Source organism: Podarcis bocagei, assembly GCF_964188305.1.
Source record: "Podarcis bocagei genome assembly, chromosome: 16".
Lineage (NCBI taxonomy): Eukaryota > Metazoa > Chordata > Lepidosauria > Squamata > Lacertidae > Podarcis > Podarcis bocagei.
Window position 1 is genome coordinate 15,086,939 of NC_138142.1, and position 18,697 is coordinate 15,105,635.

Sequence of the window (18,697 nt, forward strand, 5' to 3'; positions counted from 1 at the left end):
TTCATAAACTAAACTTTGTTCCTTGAAAGTTAAATGCACTCCTGCTGTCCTTTCCTAACTGGCTTCCTAAAACTACGCTACTAGTATGCTCTCTTCATGGCAGACATTTGTTTTTGTTTTTTTAAAACATTCAGGTTGTCCAAACCGCATTGTCAGAAACGCAGGATCCAGAGGAGGTTTCTGTGACTGTCAAAGCTTTCATGACAGCCGACTTGCCCAATGAGCTCATTGAGCTACTGGAAAAGATTGTTTTGGATAACTCTGTCTTCAGTGAGCACAGGTAGGAAAGGGAAGGCCCTCCCTCTCCACTACACTAAATATGCATGGAAATGAGTGTTATGAGTGCTAGGCTTCGTAGTGTAAGGTTTGCTCTAAAATGGGTATACTATATATAGCAGAAGTAGTAGACCAGCCACTGCAAGCCTACTTGTCCGCCCCCCGCAGCAGTTTCAGATAGGACCCTTCCCAGTACAGTCATACCTCAGGTTACAGACACTTCAGGTTGCGCTTTTTCAGGTTATGGACACACCAAAACCCGGAAGTACTGGAACGGGTTACTTCCAGGTTCGGTGGTTGCGCATGCGCAGAAGCGCTAAGTTACTTTGCGCATGTGCAGAAGTGCTGAATTGCAGCCCGCACGTGCGCAGACGCTGCGCTGCGGGTTGTGAACTTGCCTCCCGCACAGATCATGTTCACAACCCGAGCGTCCACTGCATTTAGCTGTGGCAGCACAATCCTTTTTTTTTTATTATCTCAGCCGTTGCCCCATCCTCCTTACCCTTTGCTTCAAGATGTTTCGTGAGGCTTTTCTTATGATTGAGAATGGAACTTAGCTGTGTTGGTCTGCTTGGCATTATCGTTTGGAACTGCAAGGGAAGTCAGCTGTGTTGGGGGCTGTTTTCTCAGGGGCCCTGAAATGGGAGACCCCAAAGACTTTTTCCATTGGGGTCAAGCAGAATGCAGCGCTGGAAAAGGCATTTCCCGTCCTCTCTAGTGCGCTCAGCGACATATATCAGCTGGCATATGCACACTTAATCTTCTGGCTTAACACAGCAAGAAGAGTGAGACATCGTAGATCTAATGTACTATTTATGTACACACTATGTAAAGACACAGGCATAATGGCGTCCGTTCTCTCTGGCTCTGAGAGAACAAACAAAAAGAAATAAAAGCGAAAGTACAGTGTAATAGTACCCGCAGCGGAAGAGATAAGACTTCTTCCTTTCCCAGAGTTGTCCCAGACAGGCATGTGATTTAAAACAATCTCATCTGCAGCATCGGAGGAGTGAAATTGCTAAAAGTTTCCTTGTAGATAGAGGCAACCGTGGTGCATAGTTTGCTGCAGAGACGTTTGAACTGTGAATAATAATAGCAATAAATAATGAGTGAATTATTATTATTATTATTATTATTATTATTATTATTATTATTATTATCTGTCCATCTGACTGATTTTCCCCAGCCACTCTTGGTGGCTTTCAGCAGATTAAACCATCAGACAGAGTAAAACATCAATCCTTAAAAACTTCCCTAAACAGGGCTGCGTTCAGGTGTTGTCTAACAGTCTGATAGTTGTTTATTTCCTTGACATCTGATGGGAGGGCATTCCACAGGCCAGGTGCCACTACTGAGAAGGCCCTCTGCCTGGTTCCCTCTCACCTCACTTCTCACAGTGAGGGAACCGCCAAAAGGCCCTCGGAGCTGGATCTCAGTGTCCGGGCTGGATGCTGGGGGCGGAGACACTCCTTCAGGTATACAGGGCATCCTGAAACAAGCATCTTGTTTCAGTTGCTCAGCAAATTTTTACTGAGTATCAATTGTTTTGTGAATCAGCATGTGAAATTGAGTATATGGCAGCTTTTCAAAACATGAGTTTGGTATGAATTTTAAATTTGGGAGTCTCTATTCTCTGTAGGCTTGGGAAGGCAGCACAGATGAATCGAGCGCTGCTTACAATAAATACAATAAATAAACCAATTACTTATTAAAGAGACAAAGAGCCAATAAAATATTAATGGATTTGTTAAATTAAATATTAATGAATTCTTACTGAGCTTTTGGCCCTCTGCCACTCTCGTTTTCACACTTGGCCTCCCTGTACAAGGAGAAATGTACCAATGTGGCTCTTGTGCTGAAAATGGCTAGCCACCCCAGTTATATAGTGTGACAGGCCACAACCCTGCTCATGTTTCTATTGCGTTGTGAAGTTGCATTGACTTCAGCTGCTAGAAGCTAGTTTTGGTTTCAAGTTAATTAATGCTCACTTTTAAAACTGGTTACTGTTGCCCACACGAAGTTGTCTTTTATTCCTGCGTAACTCCTAAAATGCTCTTACGCAAATTCAGCAGGGAAGCCTGCTAGTTGAATTTACTTCTTGACTGTTTCGTTCTTTGCCCTTAAAGGAATCTTCAGAATCTCCTAATACTGACGGCCATTAAAGCAGACCGAACACGCGTGATGGAGTATATAAACCGCCTAGACAACTATGATGCCCCAGATATTGCAAATATTGCTATTAGCAATGAGCTGTACGAAGAAGCTTTTGCCATCTTTCGGAAATTTGATGTGAATACTTCTGCAATTCAGGTGAGGCTCAGTACAGATCAACAGCTAGTGCATTTTGCAGAGACCTCCCTTGACCTAGAAAATTAAATATTGTAATGCTTGTGCATGAAACGTCAGCAAAATGTAGCACACTTGGATGTTTATATCAGGCATAGGCAAACTCGGCCCTCCAGATGTTTTGGGACTACAACTCCCATCATCCCTAACAGGACTAGTGGTCGGGGGTGATAGGAATTGTAGTCCCAAAACAGCTGGAGGGCCGAGTTTGCCTATGCCTGGTTTCTATACCTGAAGAGCAAGAAGGGAGTCTTAACTTCAAGGATGAGTGACAGTGGCTGTTTCCTTGGTTGTATTGGGTAGATTTATATAAACCTGTTCAGTGATGTCCAAGGCTTTACCAGAAACTGTCATCACCTACATGAGCTGCTGAACTTTTTTTTCTTCTTCCTCAAGATGGCAAGCTTTCTATTTGCCCGGTAAATCCACTAGACATATACCAATATATGCAGCACTGGGTGAATGGGGAGAGGTTGTGCCCATATAATGCAACAGTCTGTGGAACATTGCTTTATACAGTGGTACCTCTGGATACGAATTTAATTTGTTCCGGGGGTCCATTCTTACCTTGAAACATTTTCATCCAGAGGTGCCTGTTCTGCGCATGCGCGGGCGGCGGAAACCTTCCCGTTACTTCTGGGTTTGCCGTGTGCGTAGCCCGAAGCATTCGTATCCAGAGGTGTTCGTAACTAGAGATACCACTGTATATAAAATCTGAACCCTCGCTATATGAACACTGCTTCATGTATAAATTGTCAGATTCAGTGATTTGTTTTAAAGGATTATGTTACTTTGTGCATTTTATTTGTTTACACAAGCCACAGGGTGGTTTTCATCAGCGTAAAGGACAATGTATAAACCATCTAAATAAACAAAATATTCTAGTGTTGTTCTAAGGTTTTTTGGGCTTTGTACCTTTTTCTAGACTTGAATCATTCTTCTTTTTCTTTTTCTTTCTCTCTCCCCACCCCACCCAAACTCTCTGTGGTGCCCACTGGACATTTATTGAGACTTTCATTTTGGAAACCTCTCCTAGGTGTTGATAGAACACATTGGCAACTTGGATCGTGCTTATGAATTTGCCGAGAGATGTAATGAACCAGCAGTTTGGAGCCAGCTGGCCAGAGCACAGCTTCAAAAGGACTTGGTGAAGGAAGCTATAGATTCTTACATAAAGGCTGACGATCCTTCTGCCTACATGGAAGTTGTCCAGGCAGCCAACAGAAATGGTAAGCTCAAATGGTTCTTTTCACTTAGCAGGACATGGTAATTTTAATCCTTGCTCGATTAGCGGAAATCCTTTGGGAAGACCATCATTTGACAAAGCTGGATTGTATAAAACATCCCCATGCCAGATCTCTTCAGTATGTACCTCTAATTCTGAAAGGGTTGCATGGTAATAAATAGAAATATGTTAAGTTTGTTTAAAAACACTGCCCAAAGGTACTTCAGATAAATGAATTACTAGAATAGCCATCTTGTTTAGGATCGGTATTTCAGTACAATATACATAAAATCTATTTGTAATTCTGAGAGGTGGAGCATATTGTTGCTTCTTTACAAGTGTAGGGAACAAAAACTAAATTAAATTCAAGTGAACTAATTTATCTTTATCCTCTTCTCTCCCCTCGCCTGCTTGTTAAGATAACTGGGAGGATCTGGTTAAATTTTTACAAATGGCTAGGAAAAAGGCAAGGGAATCTTACGTCGAGACTGAACTTATATTTGCCTTGGCAAAAACTAATAGGCTCTCGGAGCTAGAAGAGTTTGTCAGCGGCCCAAACAATGCTCACATACAGCAGGTACGTTTTCTACTTAAATGCTAGCACTTCCAGCTAAACTAACTTCTGACCTGGATCTTGAAATACTCCAGCTCCAGCTTTTGTGCCCCAGCATTCCTTCACTGTCGCAAACTCTTCCTCTTTAGGTTGGCGATCGCTGTTATGAGGAGGGCATGTACGATGCGGCCAAACTTCTCTACAACAATGTGTCTAACTTTGCTCGCCTGGCATCTACACTGGTTCATCTTGGGGAGTACCAGGCAGCTGTTGATAGTGGCCGCAAAGCCAACAGCACCAGGACGTGGAAGGAGGTAACTCGTTTTGTGCTGCAAGGGAAGGTATTAAGACTAGCAGTTAAAGATCTCGCCACAAACTAATGGCTGCTGTTAAAAAAAACCAACCACCCCAGTGCAAAAGGCAATACCTTTTTTAGAAAATCCATTGCATCTTCTGTTCTGAACTGCAGGACCAAAGGTAGGGCTTGTGGGAGTGGTTGGGTGCAGGGATACCAAAGAAAGATGCTAAGAACATCAGAATGGTCTGTTCTAGTGCTTTATTAAAGAAGGTATGGATTTACAGCAAAACAGCCTGCCAGTTCTCCAAGCCTTTGCAGATGCAGGGCGGACACCCCAGCAAGAAGATGGCTTGTCCGCGCCCAGGCCAGTGTGCATACAATCTTTATACACAAAGCAGCTTATGTCACTTTGTCTAGGACCTCCCAACACTTCACCTGCCCAGATGAGGGCATAGGTGGCAAATACCCAGGTCTTACAGATAGCTCCCCTTTCTGGGCTCTCAGCCCTGAGCCCAAGGATAAGGATAACATCCAGTTAGCTTATATCAAAGCAAGTGAATAAACATATATGAGCTCATTTCTACAACCACTACCAATTAATTGTGGGGTTATCTTGACTACCAAGATGGTACTAGCAAAGCTTCTGGAACAGTCCACATGAGGGTCAACACACCCTTCATACCTACTTTATGGAAAATATTTCAGATCAATGTCCATGTGGGGGACTGGCTCAAATCCTGATCTAAGGCAGTGTTTTTCAACCACTGTTCCGCGGCACACTAGTGTGCCGCGAGATGTTGCCTGGTGTGCCGTGGGAAAAATTGAAAAATCCAAAAGATTTTTTTAAAAAAGTCAAATTTTCGCCCACTAGGCGGGCGCCGGACTGTGTCCACCCTATTTTCCATCCGTCCTGGGTGGGGATCAGATCGGATGGGATCGGATGAGAGCGGACAGGCGGTCTGCTCTCATCCGATTCCCCATAGAGAGCAGCGGGGCTCTGACATCTCCCTCTCCGCACCCAGTGGTGGTGTGCCACGTGATTTTTTTCATGAAACAAGTGTGCCTTTGCCCAAAAAAGGTTGAAAAACACTGCTCTAAGGGATATAAGGTATTTGGCAAGTTGACTTGTAACGCAGTTTGCTAACAGCATTTTTTTGTTTCCCACTTGCAGGTGTGCTTTGCGTGTGTGGATGGAAAGGAGTTCCGGCTTGCGCAGATTTGTGGCTTACACATAGTAATCCATGCTGATGAGCTTGAAGAGCTGATCAGCTATTATCAGGTGGGATTCCTTTAACTGTTTTGAAAGTGTAAAATGCCCCTGGCTTCTTGTTCGCAGCAGTGCTATTATAGTATTTAAAACCCGATTCCCCCACCTTTCCTCCAACAAGCTTAAGACAGCTAACGCAAGCTAAAAGATCCATAGTATTTATGGCTTAAGTTAATGTTAATTGATATCCAGTATGGACAGGGCTAAAGCCAGGTGTACATCTCTAGAAAACTGTAGCTGGAGGAATTAATGTTATGCCACAAGTTTTCTTTGCTTCAGTAGAATATTCTACACATTCATTAGGAGGCTAGAGAACCACGTCAAATGGCTGTGCAGATGCACCAAGGTGTGTCGTCAGTGTGTCATAGTCTAAATGTTGGGCCTTCTAGTTCCCAGCTGCTGATTCATACTAAATGGCCCACATACCTTATCCTTCACTTATGAACAAGCTACTACAATGGTACCTCGGTTTTCGAACGTAATCCGCTCTGGAAGACAGTTCGGCTTCCAATACATTTGAAAAACAAGGCGCAAAGGGCCTTGCAGAGGCGACCTGCAATTTCAGTGGAGAAAATTGGGGGGGGGGGGGGCGGACGCAGCGGAAGCCGTTCTACTTCCGAGGTGTGTTCGAAAATGGAAGCATTTCCTGCTTGGTTTTTGTCGTTTGAAAACCGAAACGTTCTGCTTCTGAGACACTTGAAAACTGAGGTACTACTGTACTACTGACTTTGAATGTTGCCTAAAGGTGTTTAGAACATCCTATATCTAAGTTAAACAGTCTCTTCTGCAATCTTTTTTAATACATTCCGTCTTCAGGCATTATCACTGGTTTTAAAATTGCAAGGCTTTTTCATTTTTCTTTGCAAGTGAGATATATGCTTCTTAAACATGCTGTGGTTTTTAATCCTAGGATCGCGGATACTTTGAAGAGCTGATTGCCCTCTTAGAAGCTGCTCTGGGCCTTGAGCGTGCCCACATGGGGATGTTCACTGAACTTGCCATCTTGTACTCTAAATACAAACCTCAGAAGATGAGAGAGCACCTGGAATTGTTTTGGTCCAGAGTCAACATTCCCAAGGTATTTGACAGTATACCTGCAATTGAGTCAATCATGTAACACAAATTATTTAAAAGTTGTTTTTTTTTAAATGCCTGCTTTCCTAGCAACAAAAATACATGTCAATTCAAATAAAATAAAAACCATGGTGGACACAGAAAAAAAGTCATAGGACAAGGGTAATATCCAAAGATATTCCAGAAGAAAGTTTTTACTGTGGAAAGCTGGGAGTGAGGTGGCCAGGTGAATATTGAGGGCGAGAGGAGTGGGCAGTTCCTGGGGGAAATGGAGAAAAGATCCTGACCTGTTTAGTTACCCACCTTCTGATTTCCACAAGCAGGACAGTGCAGAACGTGGCACCCAGTGGTGGAATACTGGGCAAGTTCATGGGGATAGCAGTAGTTCTTCAGCTATCTTGGCCTCAGGCTATTTAAGGCTTGTACTGTCAAAGATTGCATACTTTAATTGGGCCCCGAATTAAACAGAGCGAGTGGCCTGAATTCTTGTCTTTTCAGCGGGGTCTACTTAAACTATTGCTTTGGCTACTGCCTGATTTGTACCTTTGCTTTCCTCTCCCCACAAGGTGCTTCGGGCAGCAGAACAGGCCCATCTTTGGGGAGAGCTGGTTTTCCTCTATGACAAATACGAAGAATATGACAACGCAATAATTACAATGATGAACCACCCTACCGATGCATGGAAGGAAGGGCAGTTCAAGGACATAATTGCAAAGGTAAGCAGCTGTAATGGTAACAACTCCTCAGCTTGACCCCAAAACATGTTGAGTTTCACACCGGTTCAGGTATTCAGATCTGTTGGTGTGTCTTGAAAACCCAGCGCGTGGCCAAGGGAGTATAAGACATGGCCAAATCTTCCTGTGGCAGAAACACCATACATCATTCAGCTTCTTAATAATACATTCTGATTTTCTAAAGTTGCTTCTCTGAGAAACAGGCGCTTTTGCACCCTCATCCAATCCATTATTGCCAGACACTGTTTTAGCACCAAAACAGCTTCCTCAGATTTAGATGGAAAGAAGAGGGAGAGAGTTGGGTATCATCTGCATACTGGTGGCACTGAACCTCAAAGCACCGGGCAAGCTCTCCCAGCAGTTTCATGTGGTTTTGACAACTATTAACTCTTTAGTTAATAGGAGAGCCAGTGTGGTGTAGTGGTTAAGAGCGGTAGACTCGTAATCTGGGGAACCGGGTTCGCGTCTCCGCTCCTCCACATGCAGCTGCTGGGTGACCTTGGGCCAGTCACACTTCTTTGAAGTCTCTCAGCCCCACTCACCTCACAGAGTGTTTGTTGTGGGGGAGGAAGGGAAAGGAGAATGTTTCTGCTTTGAGTCTCCTTCTGGTAGTGATAAAGCGGGATATCAAATCCAAACTCTTCTCTTCTTCTTTATCCAGCCCAACAGGGCATCAGACATGCATCACTTCTTAGGTACACTTAAGTTAGCAACTATGATTCCATTTTCTAAGGATGGCAGCATGATAAAGCTTGCAGATTTATTTATTTGCTCTAACTTTTTATACAGTGCTGCTGTGCAGAGCTGTTAAAGACTCTTGAGCACCAAATAAGAGGGTCATAGTTAACTAAATGCTGTTCGTTAAATCACTCTCAGGGGCAGCCAATTACCTCACAGCTTGAATTTGTTCTCTAGGTGGCCAATGTGGAGCTATATTACAAAGCGCTGCAGTTTTACTTGGATTATAAACCACTGCTGATCAATGATCTCCTCCTGGTATTGTCTCCAAGGCTGGATCACACCAGGACAGTCAGCTTTTTCTCCAAGGTGAGTTAGAGGAGGCACAAATTTAAAATGGGCTACATTACATACTTCTCTTGAAGACCTTTCCATTTCAATTTGTACCTTCAAGGCAAAAGGGGTTTCATCTCTTATCATGCCAAGACATAATAATAATAATTTATTATTTATACCCCACCCATCTGGCTCAGTTTCCTTAGACTAACTTTCCCCCCCGTTTCCAAATCCTCCTGTTGCATACATAAATTTGTATAAAATGACTTAAGGTAGAAATGTGAGTGTATGGGGGGATGGGGAGGAAATGGTGTTGGCTTTCGTACATCTGTATTGTAAAGTAATATGTGAAAACCAATTAAAAAAAAACACATAAAAAAATTAAAATAAAATGACTTAAGGTCTTAAATTGTGGATATACCATTTGTCCCAATAAGGTTTTGTTTTGGGAGATGACTAATTTCTAGAGTTTAATGTGACTTAAATTAGGTGGGCCCTGTTACCTTAGAGATGTACTTTGTGGGAGGCCCTTCAGCAAGAACAACTCTTTGCCTAAACAATTGCATTGCCCCTAGGTTAATCAACTGCCTCTAGTGAAACCTTACCTGCGCTCAGTCCAGAATCATAATAATAAAGGAGTCAATGAAGCGCTGAACAATCTTCTGACAGAGGAGGAAGACTACCAGGTGAGTTTGCCAGCGATTATGACATTTTTCTATAGAAGCATAATTATGGCATGTATGCAGAATGACTACATAATTCATTACTTTAAAATGCTTAATCTTTGTATCCGCTCCATACATTCCTCTTCAGCCAGGCCTTTGGTTGATTAATTAATATTCAATGGCCTTTTAAATGTGTTTGTGGGAGGGGGAGTTATTATTAATTTTTGTTGTAACTATTTTGTGCTTTTACCCTGTATTTTTTATCTTGTGAACTGCCCTGAGGTCTTCAGAATGAAGGGCAGTTTATAAATTAAATAAATAAGCAAATAAATAAATTAACACACACACACCCAATTTGCCCAGAAGGCCCTTTGGCTGAAAAATGTTCCCCATCACTGCATTAAGCAGATCTGAGGTCAGTGGTTTTAAGTGCGTACAGAGTAGTTTCTGATGTAAATCTGTAGCCCGCTACTTAAAGCCCATGGGAGAATGTCCTTTGTGTTTTGCTGTGCTCAGAAGCTTCGACGAAAACTCTGTGATAACAGCACTGTAGGCTTAGCATCGCTTGTAGCAATTTAAATCGCTCCTCCATGTGCCTGACTATAACTTTCTCCCCCTTCCAATAGGGCTTGCGAGCATCCATTGATGCCTACGACAACTTTGATAACATTACACTGGCTCAGCGTCTAGAGAAACATGAGTTGATTGAATTCAGACGCATTGCTGCTTACCTGTACAAAGGCAATAACAGATGGAAGCAGAGTGTTGAGCTCTGCAAGAAAGATCGCTTATATAAGGTCTGTTTTTGTTTTGCGTTGTTAGTTCCTCCTTGTATGTACAGTGGTACCTCGGGTTAAGTACTTAATTCGTTCCAGAGGTTCGTTCTTAACCTGAAACTGTTCTTAACATGAAGCACCACTTTAGCTAACGGGGCCTCCTGCTGCTGCCGCGCCGCCGGAGCAAGATTTCTGTTCTTATCCTGAAGCAAAGTTCTTAACCTGAAGCACTATTTCTGGGTTAGCAGAGTCTGTAACCTGAAGCGTATGTAACCTGAGGTACCACTGCACTGGGAGCACGCGGGATGGAATTTTAAACAATTTTTTATCGTAAAAGCCTGCAGAAGATGAAGCAGTCCTGCACCTGTTTTTGCGCTTATGCACCCTGCTATAGTATCATGCCTGAGAAGTCTGACGTAGTCACTTCATGGCTCTAAATAAGTTTCATGGTGTTCTGTAGGATGCTATGCAGTATGCCGCAGAATCCAAAGATGCTGAGCTGGCAGAGAAACTGCTTCAGTGGTTTCTGGAAGAAGACAAGAAAGAGTGTTTCGCAGCTTCTCTCTTCACATGTTACGACTTGTTGCATCCAGACGTGGTCCTTGAACTGGCATGGAGGCACAACATTATGGACTTTGCGATGCCTTATTTTATCCAGGTGATGAGGGAGTACCTGACCAAAGTAAGTGTGGCTTCTCTAAAAAAGCTTGTTGCTTTGATCTCGAGTCCTGGGTGACATGCTTCAAATTTTGCCTTTAAATGACCTGGCAAAACGTTTCCGTTACTGAATTGCTTTAAATGCCATATTGCGAATGGTGGGGTGGAGACTTACAGGAATCCTGAGATCCAGCCTGAAAAAATGAAGGGAACTACAAAAAGGACTAGCTCTTTGCATACATTTTCTGGAACTTGCCAACACCTAGTTAGTAGATTTACCGTATTTTTCGCTCTATAAGATGCAGCAGACCACAAGATGCACCTAGTTTTTGGAGGAGGAAAACAAGAAAAAAAATATTCCGAGTCTCAGAAGCCAGAACAGCAAGAGGGATCACTGCGCAGTGAAAGCAGCAATCCCTCTTGCTGTTCTGGCTTCTGGGATAGCTGCGCAGCCTGCATTCGCTCCATAAGACGCACACACATTTCCCCTTACTTTTTAGGAGGGAAAAAGTGAGTCTTGTAGAGCAAAAAATACGGTACTCTTTGTTATTATTTTATTTTTAGTCTCCCACTACAGATGGCCAGACACACTAGCCGAAACTTCTCCTGGCTGCTCCCATTGCCGCTAAACCTTAAGATTTAAGTTTTTTTTTCATGAAGAAGTTGATCTCTGTTCTTTTTCACTTTTAAACATTTGGACTACTTCACTTTTACTAGCTCACTTGACTGAAACACTTTCTTTTAGATGCTTTTCCCTACTTGAAATACTGTGTTTTGGAAACTAATGTGCTCACACGCTTCTCTCCGTGAGCCGCATGGATCTGCTGTTTCCCTTTTATTCTTTTGACTGCCTGTAAAAAAGGCTCCAGGGTAGGATGCTGAAAACTGCCTGGATCTTGGAGGTCTGTAACTGATAGCCATGTATTTCAGGCCAGAGGGACTACTTAGATACTCATCCTTTTTGTAAGCACCTGGATATTAAAATAAAATAAAATAATGAGACGCGGGTGGCACTGTGAGTAAAAGCCTCAGCGCCTAGGGCTTGCCGATCGAAAGGTCGGCGGTTCGAATGCAGGGTGCATTCCCGTTGCTCGGTCCCAGCGCCTGCCAACCTAGCAGTTCGAAAGCATGTCAAAGTGCAAGTAGATAAATAGGGACCGCTTACTAGCGGGAAGGTAAACGGCGTTTCCGTGTGCGGCTCTGGCTCGCCAGAGCAGCTTCATTACGCTGGCCACGTGACCCGGAAGTGTCTCCAGACAGCGCTGGCCCCCGGCCTCTTGAGTGAGATGGGCGCACAACCCTAGAGTCTGTCAAGACTGGCCTGTACGGGCAGGGGTACCTTTTTAATTAAAATAATAATTTTCCGCTAGAATAAAGCAAGATCAAAATAGCAGCAGCAAAAATCTGGTTATCCCTTTGCCCTTCCCCACATCAGCCCAGATTTAACCATTGTAGTTACTGATACTTTCATTAATTTAGTGTTCAAGCCTATTGATGTATGGCAAGTACAGTGTAGGTTTTGGATTTGTGCAAGACAGCCCTTTTAATAGGTCATCTCTGAAACTGCATTGCGGATTAAGTATTTTAATGCTAAGTAAGCTTTTCGTGTATATAAACTGATCACTTTTGTGTTAAGTAAGATATTGGCTTCCCATAGGTTTAAATGCTGCGTATGCTTCTTTTCTGTGTGGGTCTCCTTTCCTATTTCTCCCTGCAAACTTCCCTGCCCGTGTTTGTGTGATCTTTGCTTTTTCTTGAAATTGTTTTTCTGGCTTATTGATTTTAAGTATTCCCCTCTGAATTTTCTTGCAGGTTGATGGTCTGTTTAATAAGGTGACCGTTGCTCTGGTTTTACATTGGCTTTTTAAATTTGTGTCCCTAAAACGTATCTAAGGCTATTTGGGAGTCTTAACTGTAGCTTTTGCTGAAAAGCAGAATAATCTAGCTTTGGTCTAACTAATACCATAGTAAATATCTCTTCCACAGTAGCTTGGGAAAAATCCAACCAGACCTAGCTTGCTGTGTGCCCACTAGCTGCAAAGTAGGTCAGAATTCAGTTGTTTTAGGCACGGCAGCCAAATTTTCATCTTTAAGATGCTTATCTGCCTACAGTGCCTACAATTATTTGGGAAAGTTTGCATCTGAAATGTCCAAATGTAATGCAATATCAAGGTAGTTGAGGCATCCCATGGTGGCCTAGCAAGGCCCTAACAAGCTAGTCTTGGGGGACCAAAGTGTGTAAAATGAAGTTCTAATAATAATAATAATAATAATAATAATAATAATAATAATAATAATAATAATAATAATCCCTTTTTTACTTGGGATATAACTGGGTCTTAGATCTGATGAGCGCTACCATCCTCTTGTCAAGCTGAACTCTGGTTGGATTTTACAAGTGGCAAGTGTCTACTAAATAATTCAGTCTTCCAGAAAGAGCATGCATGAAAAGACTGCTTTTAAAATAAGAACTAATCTAGTACATGGAGGTAGTAATTAATTGGAGAACGAATTTCCCCATTTTTTATGTAAATAATTGTTTTAACTCCCCTCATGTCTACCTAACAGCAAGATGTGCATCCCTGTACCAAAATACATGCCTCCTATTAACAACCTTTTGAACACCCTTAAAAAAAGTCGGGATAGAAACCGATATCCCAGGAGATAACAAAGGGGGTTATGCAAGAGGCTGTAGGTGGAAGATGCATCCCAGATCTGACGGGGACTACCTCTGGGTGTGGGGAGGAGGAGGAGAACTTGTGATCAGATTCCTGGGCCAGCAGCCTTTAACATCCAGTAGGAGTGCTGCAGCTTCTGCTGTGAAGGTATTACTATTCTGTTGACAGACCCATTGTTTATTGGTGAGTGGGTGGGCAGATTCCACACTTGCAAGGCCAGAATGAAGCCATTAATAGTAGCTTCCAAGAGGAAAGTTGCTGCAAATGCAAAAACTAAGTACAGTGGTGCCTCTGGTTAAGAACTTAATTCGTTCTGGAGGTCCGTTCTTAACCTGAAACTGTTCTTAACCTAAAGCACCACTTTAGCTAATTGGGCCTCCCGCTGCTGCCGCGCCGCCGGAGCACAATTTCTGTTCTCACCCTGAAGCAAAGTTCTTAACCTGAGGTACTATTTCTGGGTTAGCGGAGTCTGTAACCTGAAGCGTCTGTAACCTGAAGCGTATGTAACCCGAGGTACCACTGTAGCAGCTAAGGAAACTGGACATATCCTATTCAGTTTCAAGCCAGTAGGTAAACAGTGTCTGGCAGCTTTTATGAGGCAATCTTGAATATTTAGCTTAGTAAAAGTTAGTATTGCTGTTGGGGTTAAACCCAGGATATAAATTCCCCCTGCCTTTAGCTTGAATATTTTTATAGTGTTTGAATGTAACAGCAACCAAGAGAGCTTAGATTTCTCCTCTTAATGGGACCGATTATGTTAGCAATAGTACTGGGGTTCCTTCCAGAGAAAAGTATCCTTTTTTTTGGGGGGGGGTAACTTCATCCAAAAATGGGAAATCCAAGTGCATCATTAAAACTTCTGCAATACAACAAAATTAAAAGGAATGCTGCCCAAGTATACAAGACATGAAACGGCAAGAATCCTAAGACATTCTGGCCTTCACACAGTGGCAGGAACCTATCGACTGGTATTACAACCCTGCCTTTTACATAGGAATCGTTTACAGAAGTTAACTGTAATTGAAAAATGTAACTGCAGCCTGGTCCCTGGATAAGACAGAACTAGACTGAGTGAGGAGTTTATGCTCACATCCAAGAGAATGCAACTGCTCTTCGGCTGTCTGGCTTAGCAAAAAGCAAACCCTCTTCCAGTCTTGGAAATGCTTCCTCTTGAGTAAACTTCAGTATTTAAGCTGCTCTAAGCAATGATGGTGACATTACAGTGGTACATTGAGGAGACATGCTGACATGACAGCTTGAACCTAAACAGACTCTTCTGGTATGACTTTAAATTTCCAGGAACTTGCCTTCCAATCCAAAGCAAAGTGAAACCTCATTGTAATGGCAGCTGTTAATGTTGCTTGCAAAGTATTTGCAGAAACCCCACTAATTGGCCTGGCAGCTCTGAATGGACTTGCCGATCAGAAGGTCGGCAGTTCAAATCCCCGCGATGGGGTGAGCTCCCGTTGCTCGGTCCCTGCTCCTGCCAACCTAGCAGTTCAAAAGCACGTCAAAGTGCAAGTAGATAAATAGGTACCACTCCTGCGTTTCCGTGTGCTGCTCTGGTTCTCCAGAAGCGGCTTAGTCACGCTGGCCACATGACCTGGAAGCTGTACGCCGGCTCCCTTGGCCAATAAAGTGAGATGAGAGCAGTAACCCCAGAGTCGGCCACGACTGGACCTAATGGTCAGGGGTCCCTTTACCTTTACCTTCTTTGGGGTTGTGCCACTGAAACCGTATGTTGATAGTAAAACCAGACCGCAATATCCGTAAAATGCCCATCAGATTCTATAGGTAAGGAACAGTTTCTTCCAATGAGTAGAGATGTCCAGGTCCTCATCTACACAAAATGGGGTGAGGACTTGCTTGTCACATCTGGCCTTGCCTCTTGTTTGCATAAGCCAAAGAAGCCTTTGAAGTATCACGTTTCCCCTTGACCAGCTGGAAAGTTCAGAATGCAGGCAAAGAAGGGGACCGTGCTGCTCTTTGCCCCCCCCCCGCCCCCTCCAAAAAAGAAAAAGTTGGTTTGGGGAAGAGGAGAAGCTTAACAATGCATTGAGTGTGCTGCTTACGTCTCTCTATCTCTATCCCTCCATGTCTGATGACTAGGTCACCCAGTGCTAGTGGTACATTGTTGCCCCCATCCCAGTAAAGCACATTTTGGGGAAAAGCAGGAATGAATAATAAATATAATAATAAAATTTTATTTATATCCCGCCCTCCCCAGCTGAAGCCGGGCTCAGAGCGGCTAACAATAGTAAAATAATACAGCATTCTAAAATCAATTCATAAAATCAGTTCAAATCAAATTAATGGCAACCATTGGGCTAGAGTTCTGTGAGGATTACCAAAGGAGAGGGTCAGGCTGTGCCTTGGCCAAAGGCCTGGTGGAACAGCTCTGTCTTGCTGGCCCTGCAGAAAGATGTCAAGTCCCGCAGGGCCCTACACTCTTGTGACAGAGCGTTCCACCAGCTTGGAGCCGCAGCCGAAAAAGCCCTGGCTCTGGTTGAAGCCAGCCTAACCTCTCTGTGGCCCGGGACCTCCAAGATGTTTTTGTTGGAAGACCGTAAGGTCCTCCGTGGGACATACCAGGAGAGGCGGTCCCGTGGGTACGAGGGTCTTAGGCCATAGCCATTGACTTATGGGTGGGAGGAAGTAACAACATGCACTCAGGGACACCATTGGTGTGAGGATTAAGCTTGCCTCTAGTGAACTTCATGCCCAGCACGAGAAACACGTTTCACCTCCAGATTTTTTTTTTTCAGTGCTCTGCCAATTTGTCCTAAGGGACCATTGAAGGGGCTCTTTGGGTTAGCTCTGGGTTTTGTTGCTTGATGGAATGTGGGAACCGGCTCTTGCAGGTAACGGGTGTTTCGAAAGGTGAATCTAGTCCTAAGCTCCCTGCGACTTAATTGTTCTGTGAACTTGACCATGCATTTTTGCTTGTGCCACAGGCCATCCTGTTAAAGAGCTGATCTCTGGCAGTTGAGCAAATGCTGAAACTGGACTTAGTTCTGAAAGTAGAAAGTTGTGCTAGATCCGCTGACACGTTGAGACATAAATATTTTTAAATGAAAGCTGGAACGGAGGAAACACTTGGGGGGGGCGCAGAACTCTGGCGCTAAGAAGTTCCTTCATGAGAGTTTCCTTTCACTTTACAACTTAGGTGGATAAACTTGATGCTTCTGAAAGCCTAAGGAAAGAAGAGGAACAAGTAACTGAACCCACTCCAATAGTATTTGGTAGGTGAAGACTTGCTTTCTTTTTGTTAGGCCCTTAACTGAGAAGCGTTTCCAGAAATCCCGAGTATTTGTACTTAACAAACCCTCCGTGTGTTAATGCTGAACTAGAAGAACTTGAGATTTCTTCATAGGATCTAACTAAAAATCTGTTGCTGCCAGTGACTGCCATGTCGTCATCACAATATAATTCAAGATATCGGTGTTTCAGAAGAAATCTAGTTTATGTTAGGTTTTCTCTAGCTCTCCTGGAAGCAGCTATGCAGCACAACTTGTTTACCGAAGTAAACTGACTTGAAGAGGGCTTATTTCCTAGCAATTCTCTCTAGGATTGCAGCCTTTACAGATTCTGGATGCTTTTCAAAGAGGTTTATTGGACACACGGACACACGGACACACACACACACACACACACACACACACACACACACACACACTATGAACCAGTGTTGGGATAGAACAGCTATGCTTTTAAAATCATTTCTCATTTATATGATCCACGAGTGGAGGCTGAACTAGGCAGCTTCTGCTCCTGAAAGCTTGGAAGAAATTGCATGGTTGTAGAAAAGTGTGCGGGTGTACAAACGAAGTCCCATAGATATGGAACTCTCGGCCTTTTTTTCCAGTAGAAAACACCCTCTCTAGTTAAAATGTTTTGCCATTTCAAGAAGTGTAGTGTTTCTAGATGGGCAAGGGTATTCTTGGTATATCTGAACTATGGTAGGGGGAAACCTTCCCTTCTGTGGGTGGCAAGACTCTTTGAAATTAAATCTTCTGGAAAAACAGAATCCCATTAAGGGAGAAAATGGTGCTTCTATTCCAGAAATGTGTAAAAAGTCTTTATTTTGGCAAAAGGTAGACTTTATTGACAATTGCATTCTAGGTCCCTCCATTAAAGGAAGTTCATGATGACGAGGTCAGTTCTCTACTGGGAATGGTTTTCAATGGGAGTTCAGTTTTCCCATGCATGAGGCATGCGTAGTTTTTTAGTAGAGTTTTAACAAATGTGTGTCTGGTCTGTGGCAGAATTAATAAGCATAGGCTGGGGAAATACGACTAACAGATCTAACTGCAACGTGTTTAAAACTCTTGGCTGTACAAATGTATATCGTATGGGGTTTTTGGTTTGAACTTTGAAAGATTCTCTTAATGTAGTTTTTTCAGGACCTAATAGGTGCCAGACAATTGAAACAAAATCCTGTCTCAGTCACTACTTCACCGCAGGGAAGGAGCGGGGAGGCATTTACTATAAAAAAAACACAGAACCCCTGAGCTATTTTTATATCATATGGGAGCTGTTCATTCAAGGATTTCTCAGGAAGTCTTGGCTGTTTCCCAGTCATGAAAAGGGGGCAGGCAGCTCAAACATGCGTTTACACTGGAATTTCGAGAACTGTCGCTTGTCTGTCTGCCCTTCTTTTAAATCTGGAAGGGCCTTAGCTCAGCAGTAGAACCATTAGGGGGCATTCAACAATGTAGACCTGTTGACATTACCGGCCCTAACATAAGTCATGTTCATTACCGTATTTTTCGCCCTATAGAACGCACTTTTTCCCCTCCAAAAATGAAGGGGAAATCTGTGTGTGTCCTATGGGGCGAATGCAGGCTTTCGCTGAAGCTTGGAGAGCGAGAGGGGTCGGTGCGCACCAACCCCTCTCGCTCTCCAGGTTTCAGGAAGACATCCGCAGCCTAGGGAGCCCTGCTTCCCGGAGCGCGGGGTGCACTGGAAGCAGAGCGCCCGGCACTTCGGGAAGACATCTGCAGCCTAGGGAGCCCTGCTTCCCGGAGCGCGGGGTGCACTGGAAGCAGAGCGCCCGGCACTTCGGGAAGACATCTGCAGCCTAGGGAGCCCTGCTTCCCGGAGCGCGGGGAGCGCTGAAGCAGAGCGTCCCGCG

At 43.6% G+C, this 18,697-nt stretch overlaps 1 protein-coding gene across 4 annotated transcripts in view; it reads left to right on the forward strand.

Annotated features, from left to right (window-relative positions):
* The window catches only part of CLTCL1 (clathrin heavy chain like 1), a 59,935-nt gene that overhangs the window by 38,748 nt on the left and 2,490 nt on the right, over positions 1 to 18,697 (forward strand). The window contains exons 19-33 of one of the 4 annotated variants that reach the window (XM_081174642.1): positions 135 to 280; positions 2,403 to 2,586; positions 3,659 to 3,851; positions 4,267 to 4,424; positions 4,550 to 4,714; positions 5,870 to 5,977; positions 6,876 to 7,043; positions 7,606 to 7,755; positions 8,689 to 8,820; positions 9,363 to 9,473; positions 10,079 to 10,249; positions 10,689 to 10,910; positions 12,698 to 12,718; positions 16,730 to 16,805; positions 17,686 to 17,718. In XM_081174642.1, the coding sequence (XP_081030768.1) occupies positions 135 to 280; positions 2,403 to 2,586; positions 3,659 to 3,851; positions 4,267 to 4,424; positions 4,550 to 4,714; positions 5,870 to 5,977; positions 6,876 to 7,043; positions 7,606 to 7,755; positions 8,689 to 8,820; positions 9,363 to 9,473; positions 10,079 to 10,249; positions 10,689 to 10,910; positions 12,698 to 12,718; positions 16,730 to 16,805; positions 17,686 to 17,711 (2,031 nt within the window). In that variant the 3' untranslated portion in view covers positions 17,712 to 17,718. The remainder of the gene's footprint in view (positions 1 to 134; positions 281 to 2,402; positions 2,587 to 3,658; positions 3,852 to 4,266; positions 4,425 to 4,549; positions 4,715 to 5,869; positions 5,978 to 6,875; positions 7,044 to 7,605; positions 7,756 to 8,688; positions 8,821 to 9,362; positions 9,474 to 10,078; positions 10,250 to 10,688; positions 10,911 to 12,697; positions 12,719 to 16,729; positions 16,806 to 17,685; positions 17,719 to 18,697) is intronic. The other 3 variants (XM_081174643.1, XM_081174640.1, XM_081174641.1) reach the window with 3 other exon arrangements.